The 19,569-nt window shown below is 57.9% G+C and overlaps 1 protein-coding gene across 8 annotated transcripts in view; it reads left to right on the forward strand.

Annotated features, from left to right (window-relative positions):
* CLEC16A (C-type lectin domain containing 16A) overlaps positions 1-8,578 on the forward strand; it is a 202,541-nt gene extending 193,963 nt beyond the window's left edge. For 3 of the 8 annotated variants that reach the window (XM_032392260.1, XM_032392263.1, XM_032392261.1), the window contains 2 exons: positions 1,557-1,678; positions 5,272-8,578. In XM_032392260.1, the coding sequence (XP_032248151.1) occupies positions 1,557-1,678; positions 5,272-5,597 (448 nt within the window). In that variant the 3' untranslated portion in view covers positions 5,598-8,578. The remainder of the gene's footprint in view (positions 1-1,556; positions 1,679-5,271) is intronic. The other 5 variants (XM_032392262.1, XM_032392264.1, XM_032392265.1 and 2 more) reach the window with 3 other exon arrangements.
* The last annotated feature ends 10,991 nt before the right edge of the window (positions 8,579-19,569 follow it).

Here is a 19,569-nt window from a genome sequence, read left to right on the forward strand (position 1 = left end):
AGCTTGCTCTTCACTGAGAAAATTATAGAGTTGGAATTAGCAGGCGTTTTTTTCCTTAAACACTTGATGGTTTTGAGAAGCTGAAATTGCAGAGAACCTATGGCGGGAAAGAGAAAATAGACCCAATTTGGAACCAAATGTAGGGCCGGTAGGAATACTTTAGAAAAGCTTTCTGGGTTGCATCCCGTCACACGCACGTACACACGGGCAGATGCACGCTCACACACACCCAGTGCACACGCTTGCAGCCACATGCCCTGCGTGGGGCTCAGATAAGAGAACTCAGGATCGAGCTCTGTGACCGGCTCTGTTGTGTCACACACACGTTCGGGTGAGCTGCTTCGAGAAAAGACAATCGTTCGTTAAAAAATGAAGTCAGCGTGAAGTCCAGCCTGCTCTTTCCGTCGTCCGTTTTTGGGCCTGTGGAATGAGCGCTTTGACCTTACCCCAAGGTTTTATAGGAAGAAGGAAGGGTTTGGTCCTTGGAAGCCCCGTGTTGAGGCCTGGCAGGGGCAGGGTCCTGCTCTCCCCATCCTCACCTGCCCCCTGGGCTGTCTGAACACATGACCTTCTCCCCAGCACTCGGTCCCTTTCGGGCCCACTGGGAGCCAGACAGCCCAAGACTGACCCGCGTGTCACTGAACTCGGTTACCGGTCAGGCGGACTTGAAGGACAGAAACCCCGAGCAAGGCATGTTCTTTTCTCCCCAGTTTTCTCCATGGCATTAATTTTTTTTTTTATCTTGGTGAAATACGCATACCACACGATGCACCATCGTAACGACTTTTAAGCACATAGCCCCGCGCCGCATTAGGTTATATTCATGTTGTGTTCTGTGGCATTAATTTTCAGCTTGGCTCGAACTTCAAGGTTATGTCTGAGAGTATGCTTCCTTCCTTCCCAGGGAGATGCTCCTAACATTTTTGTTTCAGCCGATTAGAACCCCCCCTTGGCCGCTCGGCACCTGGTCTCAGGCCTTCCTGCTGTGGCTCGGCCTTGGTCTCCAAAGGTGCAGAGCTGCCGAGTGTCTTCTGGAGTGCGGCTGGGGAGGGGTCCAGGGCTTGCCCAGAGCTCCCCAAGCTGTGCTGTTGGCTTTAGTGTGGTGACATCAGGAAGCTTGGGGCCTCATCGGTCAGGGGGCGGAAATCTGCTTGTTTCTCTAGCCCGCTGGGCTCCCATCCCCCAGCCCCACAGCCTTCCCTCTTCGGACGGTCCCAGGGAAGCAGGGCCCTCGTGCTCGCTGCTGGTTCACGTGTGGATCGCCCGTCTGCTCTGTCCCTCTGTCCCTGGACGTTTCTCGCCGACAGACACCACGCATGGCCGACCACCCCCAGTTTTTCCTTTCCAACAGGACTGAGCTGTCGCTGTCTTGTCCCTCGAGTGAGCCCCATGAGTGGGCACACAGTTGGGCCCCTCGCCGTGGTGACGGCGCCCTGCTCCCCTGGAGCTCTCGTCCGGGCCGGGTGTCCGTCACCGCTCCGCGCCCCTCTCCGGGCCCCCTTTCTCTGTCGCGCGGTTGAAGGCTTTCTCTGACCTGTCGCTGTGTTTGCCTCTAGTCAGGAATGGCAGGAAAGGACGCCGGCGAGTGTTCAGCCTGTCGGAGGCCGACAGTCACGGCGGCCACTGGGTTTAGTGCTTCCAACGGCAGCTGACATGGCACCTCCCGCAGGCGACTCAGGCAGGTCTCATCCGCTAGCCTGCGCGGCCCACACGCCCCGCCGCCGCCTTCCCGCGCCTCGGGGGACCTCACGGGGCCTCGGGGGACCAGACCTGTGCCACCCCCTCCAAGCGGCCATCTCCCCAGCTTCCCCGAAGCCTGTTCTTCCGTTCCCCTGCGGCCTCACCTGGGCTGGGGCCCACATCCCCTGCCCTCGAGCTCAGGCAGCCTGGAAGCGCCGTCCTTCTCCGCGGACCACCCAGTTGGGGGGGGGGGGGTGTTCTCCAGCCCAGTCCATGTGGGGGGTCCCCTGCGTTAGGCCACGAGGGTTGAGCAGCAGAGTTTGCAAAAAGCAACGGAGAAGTCAGCTGGGTTCTCTTTTTCTTTTCTTCTCCCTCCCCCCCCACCCTCCCCCGACCTTGCTCAAAGCTCAGTAGTGGATTCAGTCCCGCCTCAGCCAGGGGCCTTGCTCAAAGCTCAGTAGTGGATTCAGTCCCGCCTCAGCCAGGGGCCTTGCTCAAAGCCCCCACAGGCACTGGCGCCCCCCCCCCCTCAGGGCCCACACCGCTTCCCCCACCCCCCCCGCCGCGGCGTCTCCCCCCCCCCCCCCCCCCCCCCCCCCCCCCCGTACTTACATGCAGTGCTCCAGGTGGCCACAGACGCCAGCTCCCTGCACAGGGCCCCTAACTGCTGCCTGCCCCCCACCTCCCCCACCACCTTCCCCACCTTCCCTTTAGGGTTTCCCATGCCGGCCTCCCACTCGCCAGTCAGTCGGGAGCCTTTTGCCTTCTTTTACATTTAAAAGCTGCTTCTCTGAGCTCTGCCCTCTACCCTGCTATGCTCTGCTGCCCCCCCACACACACACCACACTCAGTATGCTCTGCTGCCCCCCTACACACAACACACACACACACTCAGTCCCACTCTCCCAGCCTGAGCACAACCCCAAAGTTTTCACACACAACACACACACACACACACACACACACACACACACTCAGTCCCACTCTCCCAGCCTGAGCACAGCAACCCCAAAGTTTTCCTGGAAACCATCACTCGGCAAGGGCCAGCCAAACCCCTGCCCCAAAGCCGGAGATCAGCTTCTGGAGGGTGCTGGCCAGGGACGTGGGGACCCACTGCCTCGGTGTCAGCTACGGGCAGAGCCTCGGGAGACCAAGCGTCTCTCACAGAACCCTAGACATCCAGGACTTCCCGCTCAGGCCTCCACTCTTTTCCCTGGCTCCTGGCCAGGAAACCAGAATGTTCTCCAAATCTCTCGTGTTCAGGGCCAGGCCCCTATTTGGGGCCTTCAAGCCGAAAACACCAGCAGACAGGCAAAACCAAGGGCTCAGCCCTGGACCAGAACATGTTGTCTTCGTTGGGTAATTTTCCCCTGGTGAAAAAGATCTCCTTTTTTATTCCCTTTGGAATGGATACATTTGTAGATCACATTCAGGAAGCAATTCTTAGTTTAAAAAAAAAAAAGTAAGGGTTGTGGGTGATGGGTGAGAGGTTATTTTTATCCTATAAAAAAATTTTAAAAGGCTATTTTTAAAGGAAAAAAAAACCCAACCCTTTTAATAAAAATTGTTGGTTCTTTTCTTAAAGAAGAAACCAATTTTGTGTGTGTGTAATATTGTTTGTTGGGTTTGTTGGTTTTTAAATATATTTGATGGCAAATTTCCCATATCCTTGATTATGCTTATCACCAAAAACCCCATTAGGGATCAGGGAAAGAGATTTGCCAGCTTTTTTGAATATCTGCATGCAAATGAGCCAAGAGGGAACTCTTAACAAGAAGTTTCAAGAGAACATAAAGGAAATGCTTGGCAGTTCTGTCTCCAGATGGCACAAAAGTGCCATTTGGAGAATTAGTCATTTTGGAACTGCCTTGTGAGCAGCTGAGCTTACGTGTTGGATCCGTAGGTATGTAGGCCCATAGCCATGCCCACCCTCACCGGAAGCCAGGTGGAAGAAGCCAGAGCAGGTGAGCCTGCACAGAGACCCACACGCTCGGATGAGCAGCAGGTAGATCGTTCGGGGCCAGAACGTGAGCCTGTGCATGCAAGGGTGTCCTCACTGAATGGAGCGAACTCAGTGAGATTCAGAGAAACCAGAATGCTCGTGGAGTGTTTATTCAGCGTTTCTGGGCTCAGCTCACACCCTGAATCACATTTTCCACTAGTGCTCACCGCCACCCCACCCCTGGAGCGAGGGCAGACCCAAAGCCCTGTGCAGTGGTTTTCTCTGGGCCTTATTTCTCTTTAAAAATAGATATATACATAATAACAATAAAAGGAAGGAAAACAAAAAGGCCTTAGGAAGGAATTATCTGGAATCTTTGAGAGCTTGTCTTGCCCAGGAGCCTTGGGGGAAGAAACGCCGTCGTCTTCTCTGGGAAGCTCAATCTGTTGCTTGTGCTATCTTTCCATGGTGGGGATCTTCTTCCTCTCCTGCATCCCATTCTTTATGCCCTTCGGTTTTCTTTTGCTTTTGGTTTTTCCGTTCTCTTGCTGTATGTTCAGTTTGCAGTTCTGTTTTGTTTTGGCTTAACTTTAAAAACAAAGAACCTAACTTGAATCACATCGAAGAAAACATGTCTACCATCCTTCCCAGGGTCCAGAGTGCTTTCCGACTCATGGCTCAACACCCTGTCATCAGCACCTTCTGCTGATGCCTGGTCAACCCCAAAATCTGTACAAATAAGGTATTTGCTTTCCAAGCAAGCTGCCCTCGGCCTTCTTGTCGATGCTTTCAGATTACCGGCGCTTAAAGCCCGGAGGATGTTTTCCACGGTGAGCACCAGTCTCAGCTGCTGTTCCTGTCCAGGCAAACTCGTCATGGGAAAGCAGATAGGCCATTTGTCTGTAATCTAATCAAGGATTTTGAAAAGCACCAAAAAAAGAAATTGCCACTTCAAAAATAAACTGCACTGGGCGGAGCGTCCCCTGCCCTCCCCCTGCCGTGATTTCTCTCCGTGACCCCCCTAGGGATGCTCAGGATCCGAATGGCCCCTGTTTGGGTGCTAACTGAGCTCACAGGGAAGGAGCAGGAGAGACAAACCATAGTCTGAGGTTTTGGTTTGGTTTGGCAAGCTGAAAAGTTCCACAGAATTCCTTTTTGTTGTTGTCGTTTTGTTTTTTGTTTTGTTTTGTTTTGTTTTGTTTTGTTTTTTAATATCGCAGTGAGTTCCCCCTTGGGTAAATGCTACCAAATGTAGGCTCTGGAAATGGCCTGAAGTGATAAGCACACCCAAGCCCATTTCCTCCCTAAACACGTATTTACTCATTGGGCAAGTGGTCCAAGACTCTCCCTTAACAGGGAGCCCACCCGGGCCGCTTCCTGGCACCATAATCTGCCCATTGATTCTGCACAAGCCCCTAATTGTTCTTTCACATCACAGGTCAGGGTAACCCTGGGCCCTGACAGATTTCTCCCCAGGCCTAGGGAAGACTGGATTTACCAGCTCCTGTGTCCCCAGAAGGAGGAGGTGGAGACAAGCTGTCCCCCCCAGAACCACCATCTCCCACCCAGATATCCCTGGGCCTTTGTGCAGGACGGGAGCAGAGTGTCCCGGGGCTAAGTGTACCCTTGTTCTTTCTCCCCCCGCCCAGATGACCCCGTGACTATGGAACAGCCTCAGCCTCATCTTCCCAGCCAGTTGGTGATCGTCAACGACATGGACGCAGAGGCCAGGCCCAGCAAGAGCCTGGCAAGGAGCGCAGACGCGGAGACAGTCAACCTGTCCCCCAGCCTCATCCCCGCCCAGCAGCCCTCCATCTCCCTGCTCTGTGAGGACACTGCCGATACGCTGAGCGTGGAGTCGCTGACCCTTGTCCCCCCCGTCGACCCCCACAGCCTCCGCACCCTCACTGGCATCCCCGCACAGCTAGGCGAAGAGGCCGCACACCCAGAGCCCACGGACCCCGCCGGGCACTGAGCGGGCGCCGAGTGGCCTCCCTTTGTGTGTGTGGGCCTGCTGGCAGGGACCCAGTACAGCGGACTCAGAGACACATCGGGAGCACCCACAGTCCCCGTGGCCCCAGGAACCACGGCTGCCATCTCTTCTCGCGCACCTTTGCTCCGTTTGAATTCCCCGTTTCACTTTGCACCTCTTAGAGAGCAGGCTGGACCTGGGGGAGACACCCCAGTGAACCCAGATGACCAGGCAGCTGCCTCGGGGAGGAGCGCGGCCTCCTGGTCTCTGAGCCTGACGACCCTGGGGTGGCAGGACCCCCGCCCCCTCTCTTCATCAGCCAGCTGCCCTGGTCTGGAAGCTCCTCGGCCACCACGCCCAGTGTGCCCATAACAACTGGACCAAGTCACTTTGGGTAGAAATTTGTAGAGAAACAAACTTTGATAAGCATCTCCTTTGGATATTTATTTCCGCTTTTGGCAGCAGATAAAAAGCATTTATTTAAAAAGCATCTATTTAAAAAAAAAAGTCCAAAAAAAAGAATCCTCAGCCCTTAAGGTTTGACGTCATGTTAAAAGTATAATATTACTGTTAAGATTTCATTTTCATTTTCCCTCGAACTTCCCAGCGTTGTGTTCTAAAGCTCTCGGTCTGGCTTTCCCTGTTTCCTTACTTCTCTACCACTCGCTAACTCTGCGAGCCTGTGGAATGATAAGTACCTTCCTGGAAAGTTTAGCTTATTTTTTAAACAAAGATAAGGGAGATACGTGTATTCTCAGGTACACCCAGAGCTGAGAGGGCCAAAAGTTTCTCTGTCGCGGTAGCCAAGGCGCCTTGCCTTGTTCCCTGAAAAATCTTCCCAGGAAAGGGGCCGGTGCAGCCAGCTCCCCGCTCAGGACCCATCCTTCATCTCTCTGGACTGAAACCAGTCAGGACGGCTTCCCAGCGTCACCTTCAGTTCTTGCCACCTCTCTTTGTCTAGAGAGAACCATCTGGGACCGCGCAGACCCCGGCCCCGTGGCCGTGATGGAAAGAGGAGGCCACAGAGGCCGTCTTCCACATGGCCTGTGCCCGACCGCGTGCGTGCAGGCTGCCATGCGGGGCGACGCCCAAGGGCCAGGTCCCGCCTGCCACAGGCGTGTCGACCAGTCGTCCTGGGAGCTCAGGTGTGCCGCTCTCCCTCTCGGCTGCCGCTGCCGAGACACAAGCTGATTTGTAAAATGGAAACTCCACAGTTGCTTCTCGATTTGAGCCGGCCGCGTGCGGGCTGGTTCTCCGACGTATCTCATCGTGCACCTGCGCCGTTCCTGTGTGCGTAGCCGGGACCAGCCCGGTGACCCTCGCCTCTCCCGGGTCGGCGCCAAGACCTTCCACACTTTCCTCTTCGTGTGCCCGCCCAGAGTGCCAGCACACCGGGCCCGGGGACGGTCGGCCTGTTCAAGGACCGCAGGCCTCATGGCCTCCCTGTCACCCTGCGGTGGCAGCAGAACCCACCAAGGAGGGCCGTGGCACCCGTGGGGACGGGGCTGTCCATCAGCAGAAGCCCTCTGCGCAGCTGTGCCCGCCCCGCTTCAACGGGGAAGAGACCCAGCCCGGAGAAGGAGGCGTGCCGGCAGAAATTCCAGGGGCCTCAGCAGGAGGGATGAGCCGTGACCATCCGCAGAGCCCCGCAGCAAGGAGAGGCAGGTGGGGTGGAAGAAGGGGCCAGGGGGGTCCCTGACGAGAAAGGGCATGTCATCAGCCGCAGAGGCCTGCAGCCAGCCACCCATCCTACCGGATCCTTTGCTTGGATAGAAGAGCAGGCTGGCGCTCTGGTTTTGCAGGGACTCTGGGGCAGCAGAAATGACAGAAAGCAAGTAACTTCCCAGCCCGGTGGCATTATTGTAAAGAACAGGCCCCCCTCCAGGACCACCAGCCTGCCCTCTGAAATCCAGTGGCTCCCAGCGGCTCCATGGCCACCGAGCACTGAAGAAGTTGGGGACAGCACGGCGGGAGGTCCTGCAGCAGCGTTGCCGAGACCTGGAGGGTGGAGTTGAACAAAACATGCCACCTGCCGAGGGCAGGTATGCCCCAGAGGTGGGCTTGCAGTGTGGGTCCTGCGGCTTGCCCCAGCAGGACACCTTTGGGCATGGGGTGGGGACTTCCTTAACCAGGGGCTCCCTGTCACCTTGCGGGTGAGGAGGATGCATGCATCCTTGTATGAGAAGGTCTGGGGTCTACAGGAGGTAGGCAGCCGTCTTGACTCTGATGAAGGACCTGCCTTGCTAGGTCTTGACCATCATGGTGGCCGCGGGCATGCTGTGTCTTTGGGAGCACCCCACAAACCTAACAGCAGGGGCTTTCCGAGGCAGGCCAGCCCAGACAGGGTGCGCCGGGACTCTGGGGCCGGGCAGAGAGAGGTAGAGCCGTGAGTCCTTGCAGAGCAGGAGTGGGGACCGTGTCCTCCTGGGCTCAGATTTCTGGGGCCAAGCTCGGCAAGCCCACGCGGCCTACCATCTGTCTCCACGTCCCACCCTCCTCAAGTCCATTGGGCCCATTGGGTTTGCCAAGTCAGGGGCAGGGTTGGCCACATGAACCCTCAGACCTCAGCTTTGAACACTGTGTGGAGACGCATATGTCCTTCCAGTCTAGGGGCTTGAGTGAGCGAGGGCACCTCTTGCTGAAGGTCAGACGGGGTGAGGCCGGGAGCTCTCCAGCACTAGCCCCAAAGCCCCAGCAAGCATGTGGGGCAGAGATGCCATCCCAGGGAGGGGCGGGAGGAGGGCGTCCACCACTGCAGGCCTTCCCTGCTCCCTTTCCCTCCGCCCAGCCTGTCTGCTCCCTACTCTCCGCAGAAGGCAGCTCCCCCCACCCCCAGCCTGGGCGGGAGTGAAGAGACCTACCTCGTTAAAGACATACACTAGATTTCTCTAAGGTCTCACGATGCACTGTTAGAAATAAAGGCACGGCGTGAACGGATTCTCATCTTCTTCTCTAGATGCAATAAATAAGAAATACTTAATGTAGTCATGTTGACATTGGGTATAAACTATCAGGCTTCCTTATGTTCGTTCCCCCTGAGGTGAAAATAGATAAATAACTCTTGTCCCAAGGAGGAGCAGGAGTTGGGAAGCCCTCACACTTCTGGGCCAAGGGACCATTCCAGGGAAGTACCCGCTCTTGCCAGCGTGACTCATGTTCTGTGGGCACTGAACATGAGGGTGGAAATGAAAACTGGAACTTCCTGGTAAATTTGAACTTGGCAATAAAAGAGAGAAAGTTACCAGGAATGTGGGTGCTGCTCTGTGGCACTGTGGTAAGGAGGCCATGGCCCAGCGACGGCAAGGTTCTCTGCAGCCTCACCCCGTGGCCCGTTGCGGTGGCTGGGCCTCTACTTGCGCCCACCGCGGGCCAGGTATCCGCCGGCTCCTGGGAGGGGGTGGACCCGGGCAGGGAGAGCCCAGGGGCGGCTGGCTGCACTCAGAAGGTGCCCCATGCCCAGCGAGGTGCAGGGGGCTCTCCATCCAAACCTCAGGTTCTGCACCTGCGGAATGGGGCCTGGCACAGGAGGGCCAGGGACAGGGAGCCTCAGCATCATTGTTTGCACGTGCCGCTGGGCTGGGGGAAGTGGGAAGCGCTCGCCACCAGGGACAGAGTCCGGTGAAGTCTGTCCTGGGCAGGCACCATTCCGGAACACATTGACACGCACCTGCCTGAGCTCCGGAAATCCCTGGAAATGGGTTCACAGGTTCTCCAGCTTAAACCCGGCCCAGAAACAGGCAAGAACTTCTGGGCCTTGAGATAAAACCCGAACTGAGTCCAGAACATAAACGGGACGCTGGCCTCGTGCCAGCAGTTGAGGCGTTTATGGCAGAAGGTGGAGGCCACTGCGGAGGGTGGGGCTCAGTTCCTCGGAAGTCTGCCCACGAGGCATGGGGGTGCCGCCTCACCCATCCCCAGAGTAGCGCTGCTTTGCGGGCACGTGGGCATGCACGGGTTTCGGTGACTTCACTAGAAGAAGGAACTTGCTAGAAGGATCCTCCGGGAGAAGGGGGAAGACAGGCCTCACGGGGGGCGGAACTGGGGACAGTGGGTTTTGGGGGCTCCCTCCAGAGGGGGTCTCTGGGCCAGCCAAGGGCCAGACCCCTGGGTTGTGGAGACAGGCACGGGAGTGAGGGGCGAAGGGCAGGGGCCGGCAATGCAGATGAGGAAATGGAGGCCCCGTGGGGCTCAGCAACCTTCCCAAGGGCCCTGGAGTGCAAGTCCAGGCCCTTGTGCTTCGTGCTGCCCACGCCATCTGAGACCTTGCCTGCTGGGCCAAGTGTCCTCGGGCTGTTCACAGGAAGAAGGAGGTGAAGCCATAGTTCTCAGGTGAACGGGTGCTGGAACCATCTGGAACGCTTGTCCACAATCACAGCCATGCCCTTCCCTAGAGCTAGTCCCCGAGACCCTGAGATGTAGTCTGGCTGAAGGCCCTCTGCGCGGCGCATGTGGCCCCAGAAGGGTGGCTCTTTCCTCTTCTGCCTCCCGGCTGTTCGGGAAATGCCGGCTTCTCTTCACAGGGCAGAATCTGGAGCCAGACTCTGGCACTCAGCAGCGTTGTGGCCATGGCCACGGCCAGGTCACCTGCCTGTGCTTGGGTCTCCTCGTCTGCAAAGTAAGGACAAGACTGAGCCTGCCTTGAGGGTAGTGAGGCCGGAGGGAGTCACACAGGCAAAGGGCTCAGCTCAGGGCAGGGGGCTGGGGAGCTCTGGGCATGACACCCTCCGTGATGGCTTCCCCTGCCCCCTTCCCAGCCCAGGCTCAAACCTGGGAAAGGCCTTGGGCTCGCTTGGTGGCCTGGGACGAGTCACTTTGCTCTCCCAGTCCCTGGTTCCTGTCTGTAAGGCAGGCTGGGAAGCACCCGCACCAGGTTCAGGGGCTTCACCCGGAGCACTGTGTGCCCTCACAGGGCAAGAAGGGGCCACCTAGTGCCTGGCGGGAGTCCGCCGGGAGCTGAGGCCTGCGGGGGTCTGCCCTGGTGCAGGTGCCTGGCCAGCCTGTCCCTGCATCTTCTGATGGCACCTGGAAGGTGGAGGAGCAGGTGAGAGTGGGCGGGCAGCATTCTGCCAGCGAAAGACCTTGGGTCCCACGTTCAGGGAAGATGGCTTCCCGGCGACCGCCTGCTGGAAACCCCCTTCCCCTCCTGTCCTGACACCTCGTGGCCCTTGAGAGCGGTGGGAAAAAACCCTCCCCATCTGAAGCGCCTCTCTCCTAAGGAAGAGAGGTCTGAATCACCCAGACGGGAACACGTGGGGCTTCCCAGGAATTTACTCGAGGGTCCAAGAGGGGGGCAGCTGGAGGCCCCCCCTGCCCTCCAGGCACCTCACCCACCCCAGAACCTGAGCGCCGTGGCCCTTAGCCCACCCTGCTCCCGGGCCCCGCGCCACCTGGCTCAGCCCGCTTTCCCTCCAGACAGTGCCCACCTCAACACACATGAGCTATCACTCCCTCGACTCTTGACTGACCTTATAAATTCAATGTGCTGAAAAAGGGAAAGACTTTACCACTGGAAACCAGCCCCACTTGCTGTGTGTGTTTCCCGGGGCCACCGTAACAAATGACCACAAACCACGCGGCTCAAAATAACACGAATGTGTTCCCACTGCTCTGGAGACCAGGGGTCTGAGATCAAGGGGTCAGGTGGGCTGGCTTCCTCTGGGGGCTCAGAGGGAGCATCTGTTCCCTGCCTCCCTCCTGGCTTCTGGTGTTGCTGGCCGTCCTGGCATGTGGCCGCCTCACTCCAGTCTCTGCGCGTGTCTTCACGCAGTCCTTCCTCCCTCTGTCCCCCGATGTCAGACCTCCGTTCTCTTAGAAGGACACCAGTCGTTGGATTTGGGACCCCGTCTGATCCAGCATTACATCTCCAAAGACCCTATTTCCAAATAAGCTCACATTCCCAGGTGCTGGGGGTGGGGACGGGGACACATCTTTTGGGGGTGGGGGAGAGTCACCATTCAACCCACTGTATTTGCCAGAAATTAAAGGTCCCGTACAAGTACGTACGATACAAGTGAATCCGCACCACCTCCCATTACTGGCCATGGGCTCCGGGCCCAAGGCCTGCCCTGTCTCTCTAATCGGGAGACCAGCGATTCGAGACCTGTGAGCACCCAACCGAGACATCCTGTCTCATAGGATCGGACGGGCTAATCCAAGAGAAGCAGCGGCTCAGTCTGGGACTCCGTTTTGGAAGTGTGTGTCCTTGGACGCCTTAAAATCTCCAGGCCACCAGATGGGGATGCTGCTTGGCACACACATCATAGGTCACAGGTGGTGCCCGCTGTGCGTTCCGGTTTTGGGGTTGGTTTTTTGTGTTTTTTGTGGGTTTTTTTTCATCTTCCTTCTCCAGTAGACTCACCTAAAGGCAAGGCTTGTGTCTTATTTGACCCAGTCTCCCCGAGGCTGGGTATAGGACCCGGCTGCTGTGGGCCTGAATGTGTGTTGGATGGATGGATATCTCTGAATGTGTGTTGGATGGATGGATGGATGGAGCCATTCTTGGACATAGTCCCAAATTCCCAAAGCCCCAGTTCCATTCATGTGTCTGTGCCCATCACTCCGGCCTCGAAGCTCATCCTATTGTCTTCGGTCTGGTGTCTTCCAGGCCTTCCCAAGGCCAGCCAGAGACCTCTGAAAGAACCTGCCAGGGCCCATTGACAAGGACAGGAGCAGTTGAGGGCTCTACTTTGCCGCCATTAGAAATTGTGTCCCCCCCACCCTCCCCAGGTGTCCGAGCTGGAACAGCTGCTGCTGATACATCCCTGCCTCCAACAGAGCCTCACGCAGGACCGAGTGGCTTCAGAGCCAGCAGACCAGGTTCAGGTCCCTGCACCGTTACTCCTCAGCCACTCGGCCTTGAGGGCGTGGGTAAACCGGGACTAACCCTGGCAGGGGCCTCGGTGGTATGGTGGGGACAAGTAAGCCGAGCACCCGACACCCGGCCTGGCCTGGGGGCACCTTGCTGGAAGTCCTCAGCAGCAGCCTGGCTAGAGGCAAGGAGGGGCTTTGGAAAGTACCCGATGCCCAGGCCCCTCTCCGGTGCCTCGAGCCAGCGCCTCTGGGGTGGGGCTGAGCCATGGAGTCCTTGTACAGCCCTCAGGTGACCGGAGGGCAGTCAAGATGAGAATGAGCCTTGGCCACGTTCCATCCCTCACTGCAGCCACATCTAGAAGACCCGAGCCCTTTCCCGGGACAGGCCCCATGCACCCACCTTCCTTCCCGGCGACCCTCTCCCACCTGGGCACCTGCAGCAGCTACGCCCCCGACCACCCCAGCACTGCACGCTTGTCACCTGCCAGAGCCCATTTCCCAGAGTCAGCCCCCTGCTCTCTTCTACCAGCTTCCACTGGTTTCCTTCCTGGCACTTGTCACACCTCCAATTACTTTTGTTTAATATATTCCAAATCCCGTTGTTTTCAGCTTGAAGAATGCTGAGAGCAGAGCCAGAGACGAGGCCGTGGGTGCCAGCTGGTGTTTCAGGTGGCGATCCCAGCATGCAGGAGTGGGAGCAGGGACAGCGCCCTGGCGCCCAGGGCCCGCTGTGGGAACCCCCCTCGGAACCTCCCAGAACCACCTCGCGACTGCCTCAGAGAGCACAGGAGGTCAGGTGCCTACCGCGGACTCTCCCCGGTGGTTGAGGTGAGAAGGGCCTGGCCTCCCCCAGCTGCCCTGCCTGGGGGCCCATGTAGCCCACCCCCCCAGGTTGGCCAGCCCTCCTTCGGACGGAAGATGGGAGACCCTGCAGACCCTTGAGGGCGGAAGCCAGCGGGGCAGGGGGCCTGGCGTCAGAGGCGGCTGCGGGGGGCGCTGCTGGGCCCCGGCCCCCCCACCAGACCCCCACGCCCCCACCCCCCGGCTGCACCCACTGGCTCCCCGCCCAGTGCAGCCCACCAGCAGCTTCTGGGCCGCCTGAGCACGCTTTTAAAGAGAAATTGAGCCAACGTCTTCAAAGTGGAGATCTCCTATAAATAGCTGGATTGATGGCTTCTCTCTAAAAATCAAATCTGGGGACCATGGGCCCACATTCCTCGTGGGGACCGCCACTCAGAAATGCGTGTGGACTGGCCGCTGGGCAGGTGTGGGCTCCCGGGGACACAGATGCGAGCTCTCCCAGCAGACAGACACACAGACAGGCGGGTGGGCAGGCCGTTCCTTTCCAGCCCTCCCACCTGCACAAAAGGTACAAGAGACAACTTCGGTGTCCGTCTTCTCATCTGGAGAATGGGTCTGATAAGGGTAACTCAGCCCGCAAGGGTCCCCTGGGTTCCCTGTCCCCACGGATGCCTCCAGCAAGGGTAGAAACCACCTGGCTAGTTCATTCCATCCACTACTCGTTCCGAGGCCCCACTCTGCCGGACTGGCTTCTGGGCCAGGCTGGGCTCAGCACAGACAGGTGATGGTGAGAAAGACAGACAGAAAGGCAGGAGCGCACCCTGACGGGAGCCTGGGCCCAGGGCACCTGCCCTCCTGGCCACCCGAGGCCCCCAAGCCTGCCCCAGGAGCTTAGCCTGGCCGCTGGGAGCAATGGCAAGCATAGGAGGGTTCAAAGCCAAGAAGTGACAGATGGGACTCATTGCAAGAGATGCCTGGACCTGCAGGGGAGGGACAGTTGGGAGGGGCCCACCGCAGCACAGAGGGGTCACAAGAGAAGTGGGCGACCCATGACTTATTTAGGACGTAAAACCAGCAGCCCACTACCTTCTCCCTCCTCGGTTCCTTCCTTCTTGGATGTATTCGATTTTTTGTCTTTTTCTCTATTGCACCAATTGCCAAAGGATTGCATCGCTTTGGTGACACTCTGGCAAAGTACACAAAAATAGGATTTTCCATAGTTCCCACACTGAGGGTCAACCCTTGGTGGGGAACCCTTTGCTGACAGATGCCCTTCCAGTCTTTTTTCTATGCCTTGTAGCAGTTGAAATAATACAGTGGGTGTAACTTCATGTCCTGCTTTTGACACTCGGCCCCCTGGTCTCAGCAACACCCCCGTGTTCCTGGAAGCTCCATTTCCAAAGTGTCAAAGGTCCGCTGCAGGGATGTGTCCCTCGGGGTTAGCTGTCGCCCATGGGTGGACATGGAAGTTGTTGGCACTTTTATTATTTTGAACCACCCTGCAGTGAACAACCTGATCCATAAACCTTGTCCACATTGTATATTATCAGTCCCTGGGAGAGGTTCTGAGCCTGGGGATTACCCATCTGGTAGAAACAGAAATCACTTTAAGGCTCTGGCTACAAGTTATCAGACGGCTTTCCGGAAAGGCCAGAGCATTGGCGCCCCCACGAGCCACCTGCCATTTCTCCCCCAGCATCCCCAGCACGGAGCGTTGTCAGTTTTAAAATCCTTCCCATTTGCCAGTGCAGCTCAGAACTCGCCTCCTCTGCAGAGCTTCCTCAGATTTCTCCTCTCCATCCTCCACATTCCTGTGGCCGGTCCCTGCCCTCTCTGCACTTGCTCCTAGCCCGTCCCAGCTGTGCTTGACTTTGGTCCTACCATTTGCAGCCGGGGGTAGAACCTCCTCTGAGGCAGATGAGCTGCGCACCCATCCGGCTTCCCAGCCCCAATGAGCCGGCCCATTTTGAGCATCTATAAGGTGCTGAGAAGCTCCCCCAGCAACCTATACGGTCAGCATGATGCTCCTCTACAGAGAAGCAACTGAGACCCAGCCCAGAGAGGCTGAGTGACCTACCCAAGGTCACACAGCTGCGGAGCGGCGTTGCGGGTGCTAAAATAGCAACCTAACCCCCGATTCCTGGACACGGCATACGAGCCAACCCCAGCTAAGCGATTTACGTGCCCGAGCTCAGTTTATCCTCCCCAAACCCTAGCACACTGGTGCTAGTATTATCCCCAATTTACAAATGAGGAACCCGAGGCCCAAAATGACCCAGCTTAGAAGTGCTGGAGCCTAGAGTCCGTGAGGCTCCCAGTCGCACTCTTTGCCTCTCACAGAGCAAGGCCAGGAGTCCCCACCCCACACCTCCCCAGGGCCCGAGTGGGGCCCTAGCCTGCTCCAGCTGCCTTGGCAGAGGGAACAGCACCCCCCCTTCACCTGCCCAGAGAATTCACAGGAACTGCCTAGAGCACGCCCTATCTCATTGTTTTCTCTTAAACACACTTATCTCCCTCGCTTTATCGACTCTGGGCTTCGTGCCAGTCTGCCCAGGTAGGAACAGTCCTTTGGGGGTAGCTCCTGCCAAAATACCCTGGGAACTGGACCCTGCCCTTGGTGGCATCTGTCACCGAGAAGAGGTGACTGCAGAGCCCCCCTGCCCCCCCAGCCCCTCCTTGGGAGGCCCCAGTGGGTGGGGAGGCAAATTTCATTTTCCCCGTCACTGGAACATTTATTCAGCATACATTGATTGGGCACCTACTGTGTACCAGGCAATGTACTAGGCACTGGGGAGACAGCCGGGAACAAGTCAGACAAAACTCCATGCCCCCTGGCAGCTCTCCCGGCAGGGGAAGGCAGGCAATATAGAAAATAAGCACGTAAATCCCCAGTGACCAGCAAGTGCAGAGTGCACGAGAAAGCACAGAGAGAGCTGAGGAAGGAGGGCCAGGCCAGCCGGGGTGGAGAGGAAGGGGCTGCAGCTCCAAACAGAGATCGGGGAAGGTTGTGCTGAGGAAGGAGAAAGATTGAAGGAGGTAGGAAAGGGATGTCTGGGTGTTAAGAGGCAGAGGGAAAGGCCAGTGCAAAGGCCCTGGGGCCCATTGGAGGGACTGTGGCTCCAAAATCAGCTTTCTGTGTGACCAAGAGCTGGTGCCTTCCCATCTCTGAGCCTCAGTTTCTCCTCCTGGCAAATGCAAGCTCAGACGTCTTCTTCCCAAAGTGCCTGCAGGCAGACTCCACGCTCTGGCAAGGGGAGGGCTGGCGAGTGGCTGGGGCCCCCAGCGGTGCTGACACAACCACCCTCTTCTTGGAATGCCACGGGAGGGTGAGTGAACGGGTTTCCTTGGTCTCTGACTCCAGGGAGTGGCTCCTGGAAGGCATCTCCCTGTCCCTGGAGCCTCTGGGCAGGACTGTCCCAGGCTGTCCCTGAGGGGGCCCCCAGAAGCCCCAGGGGCCACCCACCATGGGATCCAGCATGGGCCGGGACTCTGCGGGCTCTGGAGCCGCTCACCCCTCTGCCCCCGATGCTTCCAATCCGTGCAGGGGCGTTGCCGAGAGACCCGCTGGGAAGCACACCCTGAAGGCTGAGCCCAGACCAACATGTGCCATCTTCATCCTCATTCTGTTCACCGTCTCCTTCATCATCGGTGTCTTGGCCGCTAGCCTGTACCGAGCACCACCTCCGAATCGGGCGTTGTGCTAAGTGCACCATCACGATCCATCCCATGTCACCTCTCAGCCCTGTGCCATAAGCACTATGATCTCCCGTTTTCCAGATAAGGAAACCGAGGCACGGAGAGATTAGGAGACTTGCCCAAGGTCACAGATCTGGGAGACGAGGCTGGGACTGATTCCCACCCTGACGGGCCTACCCCAATACCTGCACCTTGCCCCCAGCCCAGCGGGAAGCTCTGTGCCCAGGCCCTGCCCTCCGGGGGGTAGGCGCCCCTCGTGTGCATCTGCTCCTGGAGTCTGCAGGGGTGGATGGTCGCACTAACTTCCCCTCCACCTGTCCCAGGGCACTTGCCCTCGGTGCAGGGGGCTTGGCCCTGTTTCCCAGAGGAGGCAGCCCTTTTCCCACACTGCACCCGTGGAGTGCCAAGGAGAGGGGGTGGCCGGGGAGGTTGGGGCTTCCTCCAGCCCAGCCCCCAGCTCCTGCAGGGGCTCTCCACAACCCCCCCCCAGGGCTCCCCACACAGGAGAGATGCCGTGGGGGTCTCACATGACCTCAGAGCACAGGGTACAGAGTCACCCCCTTTTGCACTCCCTTTTGGTCCATCATATAAAGGAAAAAGAAAGTCTCCACGGAGTGCTTCTCCATCTTCAACAGCCTTTTTTTTTTTTAATTTTATTTATTTATTTGTCAGAGAGAGAGAGCACAAGCAGGGGGAGCGGCAGAGGGAGAAGCAGACTCCTGGCTGAGCAAGGAGCCCGATGCGGGGCTCGATCCCAGGACCCCGGATCATGACCGGAGCCAAAGGCAGGCGCTTAACCGACTGAGCCACCCAGGCGTCCCTTTAACAGCCCTTTAAACATTTGCTGATCTCCCCCCCCTTTTTTTTTTTAAAGATTTTATTTATTTATTTGACAGAGAGAGACACAGCGAGAGCAGGAACACAAGCAGGGGGAGTGGGAGAGGGAGAAGCAGGCTCCCCGCAGAGCAGGGAGCCCGATGCGGGACTCGATCCCAGGACCCTGGGGTCATGACCCGAGCCGAAGGTGGACACTTAACGGCTGAGCCACCCAGGCGCCCCTGATCTCCCCTTTTTGAAAAAGAAAGAAGCACCCCCCCTTACCTTCAACAGGCCACCTCTGAAGCCAGAAGTGACTATTTTCTTTGATTTTCACTGTACTTACACTTCCTTGAGACGTGTGGCCAGCCAGCCTAGTGTTCCACTTGGTGCGATATCGTGAAATGTCCTTTTCCATTACAATTGCTTTCGCACAGTGTCGGGTTTAAAGTCAATTTGTTCACCACAACAGGATCGCCCCTCACACCTGTTGGCATGGCTGCCCTCATGAAGACCAGAGACAGGTGCTGGTGCCCCGTGGTGGGGATGCAAGCCGGTGCAGGCGCTGCGGAGAAGAATATGGCGCGTCCTCAAAACATGAAAAAGACAACTACCCATGGGATCCAGCAATCCCACTTCTGGGTGTTTATCCAAAGAGAAGGCAATCGCTGTGTCCGAGCGGTATCTGCATCCCCGGGTTCATTGCAGCATCATTCACAAGACACGGGAGCAGCCCGAGCGACCCCAGTGGGTCAACGGGTAAAGAAAATGTGGTATCTACACCCAGCCATTAAAAAAAAAAGAAGGAAATCCTCCATTTGTGATAACGCAGATGAACCGTGAGAGTCTTGTGCTCAGCGAGAGAAGTCAGACAGAGCAAGACAAATACCGTGTGATCTCACTTGTATGTGGAACCTTGAAAAGGAAAGAGAACGCATAGAAACGAGATCAGGTTCGTGGCTGCCGGGTGAAAAAAGCGGGACCACCCCGGCTCAGCCCAGGAGGGGAGGATGGGTGTGGGGCCGTGGAAACCCGGACAGGGTGGAGGGCACCCAGCTGAAAGCAAGAGGAGCTGGGCGTCCTGCTTCTTGGTGGAACATCCTAGAGGTGGACGTGGCCGTGAGACCCACGCGAGCTTGAGGGAGCTTCCCGGGGCAGCTCTGTGTGTCAGCTCGGAGGCGACAGGTGACACCTGCTCACATTCCACGAGCCACAGCAGGGCCCAGGAGCACACTGACCCGCACCCGGGAGGAGAGGAGAACCGGGCATGTCTCCCACACCCCAGGGGACCCCCAGACCTGAGCAGCCTGCTGCCCAGATGGACAGATGCCAGTCCAGGGCTCCCGGGGCTGGGCGGGGACCCAGGGACGGCCGGAGATGCAGAGGTGCCCTCCCTCCGGATCGGCACTGCCTGGGGAAAGGGACAGAACGAGGAGCAAGCACAAGACGAGAGTCCTTGGAAGAGTTACCCCGAAAGGGACAGCATTTGCACCAGAAGAGGCTGGTAAAGTGCCAAGAGAAGGGTCTCTGCCAGCAGCAGGACTGGGTACGAAATTGCCGGCTGTTGGCACATCCGGGGCGTGACCCCGGTCCCGGTCAGCCCCGCAGCCGCCCCACTGCCCGGCCCCGCTCCGAGCGTTTTGCACGCAGTGGCTCCTTCTCTCCTCCCGAGCCTATGAGGAGCCCCGCTGTTCCCCCGTGTCACCGAGGAGGAAGCCGAGGCCCAGAGAGGCTGGCGTAAGGACACCCACAGGGCCTCTCACTCCAGCCACACCCCACCGCGTGCGAGCTGTAATCCGCCCCATTGCACGGATGGGCAAGCCGAGGGCCGGAGAGGGACGGTCACCAGCCT

The sequence above is a fragment of the Phoca vitulina genome, unplaced genomic scaffold (genome assembly GCF_004348235.1).
Source record: "Phoca vitulina isolate PV1807 unplaced genomic scaffold, GSC_HSeal_1.0 scaffold66, whole genome shotgun sequence".
In the NCBI taxonomy this organism is placed as follows: Eukaryota; Metazoa; Chordata; class Mammalia; order Carnivora; family Phocidae; genus Phoca; species Phoca vitulina.